We start from the raw sequence: 9878 nt of genomic DNA, 5'->3' as shown, positions 1-9878 counted from the left end.
CCTGGGCAAAAAGTCAGAGTCACAGAGAGGGCCCAAGGTGACCCACCGGAGTTTATTCACTTCAGTGGTACTGGGTCAGGTGGAGACTTGGTGGCATCCTCCCCAATGCCAGAGCAGAATCCCAGGTCCTGTCTGCTTTGGGCAGAGAGCAGCAGCCTATCAGCACTCTGACATTCAGGAATCTAGAAATGATGGGGGGAAAAAAAGTAGTTGCGTGGGCGGGGGGGGGGGGGGGGACCCTCCCGCCAATCCGACACCAGGTTTGGGTAGCCTCACACCTTCAGACTCGTCACCCGCCTCAAAGTCGGGCTCGGGCTCTGGCTCTGGCTCTGGCTCTGGCACTAGTTCAGGTGCTGGCTCTGGTTCCGGATCCATTTGGGGTTCCAACTCTGGCTCAGCCCCTTCAGAGACTTCAGCTTCCACTTCCGGATCGAGTTCCTCGAGGGTTCCGGATACTGCCTCCGAGCCCCCTGAAACCCCAGCCTCGTCGCAGTCTGAAGCTCTGGGCGTTTCGGGACAAGCGGTCCTCAAGTCAGGTGCCTCAGGCGTCCAGTGGCCAGGGCATGGAGGGTCGTAGCTGCGTTCCCGGTAGCCTGGATTGGAGTATCTCATTGTAAGGCCTCAGCGGTATCCTTGACACACGGCCATCTACAACTCAGCTCCACACTCTACCCTTCCCGCCAAGCTCTGGCCCAGGCCCCGCCCCTCTCGCGCTCACCAGTGCCCACGTGCTGCCAGTCCCAGGCCGGGTCTGGCGCGCGCGTAGTACGCTGGGCGCAGTGCAGCAGCTCCTGGCAGGCGGCCTCGCCCTTGCTTTGTACCAGCAGCAGCAGGCGACGCACCCTGCGCTCGGCATCAGGCAGCGCGTCCAACGCCTCATACTCAGGCCTGGTGAGCACGCCGCGCGCCAGCAGTGCATCCAGCAGCAGCCCGGAGTCGTCCTGCAGCGTCTCTACTAGGCGTTTCCGCTCGCGATCGATCGTCTCTGAGGGCCGCTCCTGCGCATTGCCCATGGTGGGGGCTGCATGGGGGAGGGGAGAGAGGTAATAGGGCAAGGACTCCCCCGCCCTTGACCTCTCTCCCAGGGTCTCCGTGAACACTCGTGGCTGGGATTTAAGTTCACCTTGACCCGGGCAGCCGGACAGCTCCTCAGCACAGGACTTGTACCGCCTGCCTTTCAGGCTGCTTCTGTCCCGTCTCCTCCTCAGGCTTCTCCTTGGGTTCCTAAACGTCAGCTGTGGCTCCCCTCTCCTCTATGCTATCCCTGGGCCCTTATTTACTCTCGACCACTTTCCCCAGTCAGGACATCCCTCCTGTGTCCCCGCTGCCTGCAGATCCTGCATTTGATTCAGACCATTTATCCAAACTAAATTCTTTTTCCCAGCCTGCTTCCCCACCTTAACAAGCAGAAAGACCTACAATTGACCTGGATACTCAACACCCAGTTTGCAGTCAGGTCCTTTTCAGTCTATCTGCTGAGTATTTATCTGTCATCCTAACCTCTTACTTAGTCTAGCCTTTCATGTACAGCTTAGACTCTGCTGAGTGCTGAATCCCCTCTGCACCCAGAGCACAAGTGCTGAGAGCCTTCCCTCACCAACTGAAGGAAGTCTAGGCTCCTATCCTGATCCTGAGGCCCATCTTTTTGGGGGAGGCTCCACCCCTCCAGTCCCTCACCAATACCACCACTATGTTGTAACCCTGACATTGGTCTGATGGTGCTTCCTGGCTCCCTAATACCTGAGCAGGGATGCCTGAATCCTCTTGAGACCTAGCTCTGACCAAGACCTCCTGACATTACCTGAGACCCAACGTCTCCCTGATTCCCTGGGAATCTTCCCTGGGAATGCTTCATCTTTAGGTACCACAGACCCAACTCATAAAAGCCACCAACAAATGCTTGCTGAACTTTTCTGTTTTCCTCCATGGATCCTCCCATTTTGAGAGACTGTCTCTCGCAAGTAGCAGGTCTTAGGCAGAAATTAATCTGCTGTGTCCATTTATTAACAACTAAGGATAAAGGTCCATCACTTTTGGAGTGGCCTGACCCAGGCAGCAAAGCCCCTGGCATTAAGGGGCAAAATAGGTCAGGCCCTGAACCACTCCCTCCTTCAGCCCACCTACACCAGCCTTGGCTTTGTTCACACAGCACCCTCCCGGGTCTCATCCTCCTTTTGGGGTCACTCTGCTACCTCCCTACCTGTCTCCAGGTCTGGGTGAGCACCTTTGGTCCTAGCCCCCATCCTGCCTCCCAGGTCTCTCTCACTACCACCTGGTGTCAAGCTATGCCTCCCTGGCCATCTCACCCTCCTAGCCATACTGAAGTGTCAGCCCTTCCCCCAGCCACTGACCAGAGACCAGAACTACCCCCACCCCTCCCTCTCCCTTCATGTTACATCTCTGACAAATGCTGCTCCTCTACCTCTCAGTGGTCTCTATTAGTATCCCCCTCAACCCCACCATGGTCACCTCATCTCCTATGACAGTCTTTCTAAGTACATCTCAGTCCCATCCCATCCCTCCCACCACATAGTGACTTTGACAAGCCCCTGGGACAGGATTTATTGTCCCCATTTTACAGGTGAGGAGACAGGTTCAGAGAGACCAAGTGGCAGAACTGGGATCTGATTTGCTCTAACTTGAACTACAACAAGATCTCCTGCAAAGCAGAACATCAGCCCTAATGGCCTGTTTCCCCCCACTGCCCATCAGAGAGAATCAAGATTATCTGGCCTGGCTGCTCTAGGCCACCTCCTAACCTGGACAGCTGGGGTTTCTCCCACTTCCCTCCACCACACAGTGCTGGGAGAACCCTGTAAGCCCCTGGCACATCTGAACCAGATGCAGATGCTGTTCCCTAAGCCTGGAATACCCTTTCCTTACCTCCATGCTGTGGACCCATCCTCCGTGACTCAAATGTCCCCTTTTCCACCCCAGTGCCAGAGTGTCCCAAAAGCAGACTGGTTCCTTCTCTTGTGGAACCAGTGAACAGCATACACCGTCACAACTGCGTGGACATCACTGCACTGTGTACACGGACCCTCTGCCCTCTTTGGCAGAGACCTCTAAAGACTGTGCCCCCAGTCACAGGTGCAGGACCTACTCTGTACAAGTGCAGAGAATTGGGGGGGGGGGACAGATTGAACTGGCCCCTCCTTTTCCCTCATTGCTCCCCAACTTATTTTCATGTTAACCTCCTCCCCACATTATGCCAAGTCCTGTACTTTGTGCACCTCAGTCTGAGGTGCAGAGACCCTAGCTGGTCTGGGTCTCCCCCTGCGACCCAATGCTCAGAAGTGAATACCAAAGTTTTGTCGTGGCTAGTCCTTCAAGGGTCACAGACCAAATTCTTCCCGGAGCTTCAGGAGGTTACAGGTGCCACGCATCCAGAGGGGTCTGGGTCTCCTTCCCACCTCGCTGCGCAGGCTCTTACGCTAGGGAGCAAGGGTTGTGGGAAACTGCGGGAGCTTTTGCGAAAGTGAGATCACAAGGCTCCCCTTACCTCCCCTCCACCCAGTCCCAGAGCTAGAGTCCGGCGGAGGGGCGGGGCTCACAGACCTCCTTCGAGCGCTGCTGGTGATGAGGGGGCGCAGATTCTGCCCAATCAGTTTCTCTTCCCTCCTCCAGCCAGGTGGCGGGGCGGGGCGGGGGGGGGGGTGGTCCCGGTTCTGTGCGTTCCGGGCGGCCCCACTCAAGAGTCGAGCCTCCGCGGGGCAGTAGATGACAAGGCAGAAAGGGCTGGGCAGGGAGGGGGTGGGAGCAGCAGCTGCTGAGGGGGCGGGGCGGCCAGGGCTGCCGGGAACTGGGAAGGGGTGGAGAAGAGGGGGGCGTTCTTCTTAGGACACCGGGAAGCAGGCCGCAGAGGCCGAGCACCGCCTGGGCTCACACACGTAGTCCGTTTTCCCTCTCCACCCAGGGTGCATCGGCTGAGTCAGCGAGCGGGTGGTTCGGCCTGCGGCCCCAAATATCCAGCGCCCAGCCTCTTGGCCTGGCAATTACCAGATGCTTTACATCCATCTTCTCCTTGAATTCTCTCTGCTTGTCGCAGATAAGGCTCAGAGAAGGGGACCAGCTTACCCACGATCACAGAGCAGATGCATTAGAAGGCTGGATGTGACCCCAAAAGCCCCTGAGTTCTGGAGGTTGCAGTGGCCACATGCTAGCCCTGGATGAGGCCAGAGGATGGGAGCTAAGCAGGGAGTGGAGCTAACCTCCACTCTCCAGGGGTTCCACTATTAAAGCCTTAGGAGCTGGAAATTTCTGTAAATGCAAAGTCCCCCTCCCCACCCCCACCGTGAGTTCTATGCTCCCTGGTCGGTAGAGAAAAGAGACCAGAAACACAGAAAAAAAAATGCAGTTTATGTGCAGGGTTCAGTAATGGAGAAGTAACAGGGTCTTCAATCAGCCTCTTCTAGGGGGGGCACGAGGAAGCTGAGAAGGGCTGACTTCAGAGCAGAGCAGGTTTCAGGGGGAGGGATTGGCCCCTGGGCCCAGGTAGGAGGCTCGGCTCTCAGGGGCGCTGTAAATCGTTAAAGCTCCAGGAAGGCCGAGAGCTGGGCTTCCCAAAGCCGCTTGGACATCCAGCAGGAGTGGTGCCCCAAGTGTGGAGTCCTTCCCTAGGAGAATTGGACTGTGCTCAGCAGGGAGAAACAGCTCTTCCTTCTATCTTTGAGGAAGGAGAGCCTTGCCTGCCCTACCTCTGGTCAGTTAGGATGAAACATCCATTCTTAACCTCCCTGCTTTCACCCAACAGCAAGAGGGTGGGTGGCTCTCAGAGGGCTGCCAGAACTCTGGGGATTTCCCTCCAAAACACAAACTGCCCAGCCTACCCAATCTTGGTAGCTCAGACCAGTTAGGGCCTCCCCCCTAGTCCTGAGTCACCACAACTGTTACCTGGCCCTGGAGAATTTAACCCCTTGACTGCCAGCTCATTCTCACTCCTCTCTGGAACCAATGGCTGCATCTGCATAGGAAAACCCCAGGAAGCAGCTGGCCAACCAAGAGAACTGAGAAGGGGAGCTCTCGGGCACTGGATAAGGGCTTGGCTCAGCAACCCTAACCCCTGCCCTCCCCACCTTCACCTTACCAGGGACAGCTCCATGTCCAAGTCCATCAGGGTCCACTCTCGCCCTTGGTGGCTGGGGCCTAGCACCTGGGGGAAGCTCTGGGTCAGTGGTGCCTTCCCGACTACACAAACCCCACCAAGCCCCATGCCCCTGCCCTGCTGAAGGTGTACTCACATCCAGGGGCCCTGCAGGCTCCACACTTTCAGGGGGGGCCCGAAGCAGCATAGGAGGCAGAAGATTCTCTGGGCTCCGCATCCCCCTGTCCAGGCCCAGAGTTCCCCTGTGCACAGAGAACTGCTGTCGGCCTGCAGTGTTCACCCCCATTAGATTCCCAAGGATTCTGGATACATCAGGATCAAAATCTGACATCTACAAAATGGTAGGAGAGGACTCCCCACCTAGAGTATACTTAAAGAGTGCCTCTGCCTCCTACCTTTGACCTGAGGTTTGGGTTATGGAGGTAGGGTCTTGGGATATATACCCTCTCTTTGCAGTTGTCAACATCAATGGTTCTTAAACTATTGTGTACTTTACAATGTTTCCATTCACCCCAATGAATTCCTTCACAATAAGTGTTCCTGGGTTCCTGAACCCTACCATACATATGCTGATTGACCTGATGGGAATTTCTATTTTTCAGGGAACTGTGATGCAGGTACTCTTTAGAGCAACTCTGGGAAATTAGTTCAGATCATAGTGCCAGACCTCCCCCTCAGCCACGAAGGAGCAGACAGGGCTGGGAAGTTAGTTAGTGGTGGTCTGTCTGGAAAAGTAGCCCACAGGGCTCACAGTCAAGAATGGACTCTTTTGCTCACCTGTCAGGTACCTCCCTGAGACCTCTTGGTTCAGGCTGTTGGGCATTCCTGGGCCCGTCAGGGCTGAAGCTCCCTTTCCCTTCCAGGATGGCCTGCACCACAGCCACAGGCAGCGGTGGGGGTGCTGTCACGCAGAAGTCACACTCGTTTGGGGCCAGAGCCAGCCCGGCCTCGCCTTCCCCCCCTGGACTGGCCGGCTCTTCTTTGAGCAGTGCCAGGCCCTTCTCCCTGCACCAGAGAAAAGCTTCAACCAGACCCTTGCACTGACTTCCCTCCATTCCCCCATAGCCATCTGGGCTGCCGGGTCATCCCCCACAGGCTCCCCAGTGGGCAGCCCTGTCTGTCTTACCTCCTGCCACCACTGGAAGGAGAAAGCCTGGTCCCATCAGGGGATGGAGAGTCTTCATGGATGTCAGAAATGATAGGGCCCCTGGCCCTGTGAGAGCTGGTGAGGCCCAAGGTGGTCTCTGGGAGGGGCTGTAAGAAGACAGCTAGGCCCAGTCCTTCAAGTCACAGGAAGAGTCAGAACCCAACCAGTACCCACATGGACCAGGTCTACGGAGTAAGATTTGAGGGGGTAGGCTCAGTCCATGCTGGGGAACCTGGGTCTTGGGCCATGGAGAGGAGAAGCTGGACTCCACCTTCTCTTCCTTTTTGGGAATGGAGGAAAAGAATAGGCTCTCCATAATCCCAGCTATGCCCTAGGGAAGGGAGGAGGAGCAAAAACCTACCGACTGGATAAAGTAGGGATCCTGAAGGAGGGCACCAGGTAGGGGGCAGGCACTGAATTTGGCTGCTGTTGGGCATGAGCTCCCCTCATCCAGCATCAGGGACCTGTGCAGGGGGGCGGGGCAGGTTCATCCCCCATGCCTCTCAGCCTGCACCTCCCTCCCTCAGGCCCCAGCAGCCAAGTCAGCAGAGCTGAGGCCTGTTGCCAGGGCATCAGTCACATGCTGGAGGCCGAAGGGGCTCCACCCAGAGATGGGGGCCCTTTGGGGGTGGAGAGGGGAGGGAGGGAGCATGGTTTCAGCCCCAGACCCTCTGCTGTTGGGATGCTTTGGAGTGAGGGGGAAGGGATTGCTGGGGGTGGTGGAATTGGGGGAGAAGGTCCTGGAACATAGGGATCTGGGAATGGGGGTACTTGGTGGTAGAGTTGGGGAGAGAGGGGGAAAGCCCTGGAGGTGGGCCCTTGGGGACATTGCCATGGAGTGAAGAAAAACGGTATTGCAGGGAAGAAGAATGAGGATTCCCAGTGAGGGGTCTACTGGAGGAGATGGAGTTCAGGCATGGGTCCTTGACAGAGAGGCTCCTGGAAGTGAGTGTGGAAGGGGGGCGTCATCCCGGACTTTCTCACTCACAGCTTTCTCTTAGCTCCTGCGTTGCTGGGCCCTGTCTGAAGTGGCCCGAAGAGGCACTGGATCAGCTAAAGAGGAAGCAAAGGGTTAATTCATACTTCGGACCTTGCCCCAACCCAAGGCACTTCCAGGTGGATTCGCCGCCCCGGCAGAGGAGGTGGGTGTGTTCAGGAGTGGAAGAGAGAAGTGGGGTAGGGGGAGAAGAACACCTTGCCAATGACCCGGTGCTGCTGACCATGGCTCTGCCGTAAAGTCACCACCTCCCTCCATAAGATCTCGTTCTGCCTGCGGGAAGGCGTGGGGGAGGGGTGCTGAGGCACCTGAGAGTCCGCCCAGTCACCACCCCCCACAGAATGGCAGGCCTGAACCCACGACCACTCAGATGATCGTCCATCCATAGAGAATAGAGTACCACAGTTCAGCCCATTTGTCTGGATGGAGGCACCAAGACACGAGAGAGGAAGGAGCTGTGCAGAAGAACAGCCTGGTAGCTAGTGTTCTCTCGTCCAGACTCCCCTTCCCCCCTTCCCCCCTCCTATGCCCCCTCCCCCCCCGCACTGCCTGAGCTCCCGCAGCCGCGCCTCGGTGCTCTCCTGCACTCCCCGCAAAGCCTGCACCTCGCCCAGCAGCCGGCCCAAGTCCTCGGGGCGCCAGCGGCCGTCGTCGCTGCGCAGCGCAGGTACCTGTAGGTGGGAAGCACCATCGGATCAGAGTCATCTAGAACACGGCCAGCCGTCTCAACACCTCTATCGAGGGTGCTGGTTCCTGCATGCCGTACCCACCTTGCGCCGCACGCGTTCCAGTAGTTGCTCTCGGCCGCGTACGAAGCTCGGGTGCTGGAATTCGACGTGGTCGCGCTCTGGCCTCAGCAGGCCGCCCTGTTCGATGCTCACCACCTTCCGAAAACCGTCTAGGGAGTGGGGCGTGGGGGAGTGAACTGCCCCATCCCCGCGCACCAAGTCACTCACACCCAATTCCCGTCTTGCCCTAAGGACTCACACATGTTGAGTTGCCGCACAAAGCTCGCCATGTTGCTGTGTTTGAAGTATTGGGGCAGCACTTCCTTGGCGAAGCGGCTCTGGTCGCTTACGAGGAAACTGGTCCCGCTCTGCCAAGAACGCCGCCCGCCCACCCACCGTGCGGGCGGAGACGGGACGACACAGTGAGGCGTGCCCGCCCACGGCCAGGCCCGCGCTCTGGCGCGCGCGCGCGCGCACACACACACACACACACACACACACACACACACTCTCACTCCGCTGGGGACCGGCCACTCCTGGAGACATGGGACGAGGCCAGAACTGCACCAGCTATGAGGCCTAGCCTGGGGCCACCACAGTGTATTCTTACCCTAGCCCAACCCAAAAATCTCTACTGGGTTATCGGAAAGGAGGAGCAAAGGCCAGGGTTTTTGGGTTCCAGCCCTGGACGGGTCCCAGACCCAAGATGTTACTTTGAGCTAGAACCAGCCCCAGCCCTTCCCTCCCTCTTCTGGTCTCTGTTTTCCGATCTGTCTGCTGGGGTGGGGTGGGAACTAACTGACCTCAAAGATCCCTCAGGCTCTAGGTCTCCAGAAGGCTCCTACCTACCCTTTCCTCGGTCTGTAGGAAGTAGCCTCACCTCCATCTCGCACACCCCCTCCAAGGTAAACTACCCAGGACAGCTGAATCGGGGGACCCACAGCCCTATCCCAGGCGGGGGTTGGGTGGCCGTGGATGTTCACTGACGTGGAAGGATCCCGGGGACCACTGGGGAAATCAAGGGGCCCCAGCCCTCACCGGGCTCCAGCGGATCAGATGGTCGGTCCCCGGGTCACCCACCAGCGCCCACAGCTTGCCGAGGAAGGCAGGCACGGGGCTGGGGCCCGGCTCCGTGGGCAGCGCTGCTGGCGCTTCCTGCATGGCGCAGTCTCGGCCCGGCTAAGCGCTCGGGCCCGGGCGCCGCGGGCTTGTCAAAGCCGCGGAAAGTGCTGCGTTTGCCGCCCGCCCCTCCCTACTCCGCCTCCGGGCGCCGGGTCAGGCGGGGGCCACGTGCGAACCCACGGGGCGGGGCTCAGGCCGCGGCCGCAGCAACAGCGGACAGAAAGGGAAGGCTGGGATCTGATGTGAGTGGAGGGTGCGGTGGGGACGGAGACCTGGGTTCGAGTGTCACCCTTTGTTCTTAGGGAGAAATCGCCCGTGCGCGGCCTGGTGTGGGCTGAAAAAGTCTAGAAGGTGATGGCCATGGCCTGGATAGAGAGGGCAGATAGAAGTGAAGGGGTTGGGATGCGGAGAGGAGAAGCTGGCACCCTTCCGAAGAACTCTGAGACATGGTCTTTCCAAGGATGCGGAGTGCCCGGTCCCTGACCGCCGCAGCCGCAGCCGTAGCTTATCAGTACAAATGATCTCTCCTACGCCTACCTGGTGGGGTCCTCTGGCCTCTGCGGGTTCCCTGCTCTCCCTGTTAAGAGCCAGCGCCGCCTTTGCACAGGACGCAGTGTTGCTGCAGGATTTTTTTTTATTTCACACTCTCCCCAGAGGCGCCGCCTGAGCCTGTGTCCTGTCTCCCCACCGCCCCGCTCCCCATGCCAGGGACGCGGAGCTAGCGTAGCTTCCATAGGGAAGTGGGGTTGAAGGAGGGTGATCCCACTACGGAAATACACC

The 9878-nt window shown here is 58.4% G+C and overlaps 2 protein-coding genes across 8 annotated transcripts; both read right to left on the bottom strand.

The window, feature by feature from the left end:
- Nucleotides 1–32: 32 nt before the first annotated feature.
- NOL3 (nucleolar protein 3) lies at nt 33–4282 on the bottom strand. 4 transcript variants are annotated; one of them, XM_058709007.1, is made up of 4 exons: nt 3503–4282; nt 719–1021; nt 279–593; nt 33–182 (listed from the first exon to the last, which is right to left on the bottom strand). In XM_058709007.1, exons 2-4 carry the CDS (start codon nt 1011–1013, stop codon nt 175–177), a joined length of 618 nt encoding a protein of 205 aa, XP_058564990.1. In that variant the 5' UTR covers nt 1014–1021; nt 3503–4282; the 3' UTR covers nt 33–174. The 4 variants fall into 4 exon arrangements, with proteins under 4 accessions (XP_058564990.1, XP_058564989.1, XP_058564987.1 ...); XM_058709006.1 differs by having other exon boundaries at nt 3559–4282; XM_058709004.1 differs by lacking the exon at nt 3503–4282 and adding an exon at nt 3344–3496.
- A 61-nt stretch (nt 4283–4343) lies between these two features.
- On the bottom strand, nt 4344–9149 carry HSF4 (heat shock transcription factor 4). Of its 4 annotated transcripts, none has more exons than XM_058708978.1 (13): nt 9015–9149; nt 8236–8344; nt 8019–8146; nt 7795–7919; nt 7446–7521; nt 7240–7304; nt 6613–6715; nt 6231–6358; nt 5882–6109; nt 5241–5406; nt 5087–5152; nt 4894–4963; nt 4344–4616 (listed from the first exon to the last, which is right to left on the bottom strand). In XM_058708978.1, exons 1-13 carry the CDS (start codon nt 9135–9137, stop codon nt 4465–4467), a joined length of 1539 nt encoding a protein of 512 aa, XP_058564961.1. In that variant the 5' UTR covers nt 9138–9149; the 3' UTR covers nt 4344–4464. The 4 variants fall into 4 exon arrangements, 3 of the variants coding, with proteins under 3 accessions (XP_058564961.1, XP_058564963.1, XP_058564962.1); XM_058708980.1 differs by having other exon boundaries at nt 5241–5346; nt 5882–6005; nt 6231–6372; nt 9015–9143; XM_058708979.1 differs by having other exon boundaries at nt 5241–5346; nt 9015–9143.
- Between the last annotated feature and the right edge of the window lie 729 nt (nt 9150–9878).

This window comes from Neofelis nebulosa, chromosome 17 (genome assembly GCF_028018385.1).
Source record: "Neofelis nebulosa isolate mNeoNeb1 chromosome 17, mNeoNeb1.pri, whole genome shotgun sequence".
Lineage (NCBI taxonomy): Eukaryota > Metazoa > Chordata > Mammalia > Carnivora > Felidae > Neofelis > Neofelis nebulosa.
The sequence above is the reverse complement of the archived record's forward strand: the minus strand, read 5'-3'. Positions and strand labels throughout refer to the sequence as shown.

Excerpts from the sequence above, each read along its gene's own strand:
- NOL3 (XM_058709004.1), bottom strand. The coding sequence starts at position 3,386 with ATGCGTGGCACCTGTAACCTCCTGAAGCTCCGGGAAGAATTTG. Across the intron at positions 1,022-3,343 it reads GAAGCTCCGGGAAGAATTTG|CCCCCACCATGGGCAATGCG; the intron begins GTCTGTGACCCT and ends TCCCCCATGCAG. Across the intron at positions 594-718 it reads CTGGCAGCACGTGGGCACTG|GCTACCGGGAACGCAGCTAC; the intron begins GTGAGCGCGAGA and ends ACTCCAATCCAG.
- HSF4 (XM_058708978.1), bottom strand. The coding sequence starts at position 9,137 with ATGCAGGAAGCGCCAGCAGCGCTGCCCACGGAGCCGGGCCCCAGCCCC. Across the intron at positions 7,920-8,018 it reads TGGAACGCGTGCGGCGCAAG|GTACCTGCGCTGCGCAGCGA; the intron begins GTGGGTACGGCA and ends TCCCACCTACAG. Across the intron at positions 7,522-7,794 it reads CGGCTGCGGGAGCTCAGGCA|GCAGAACGAGATCTTATGGA; the intron begins GTGCGGGGGGGG and ends GCCTTCCCGCAG.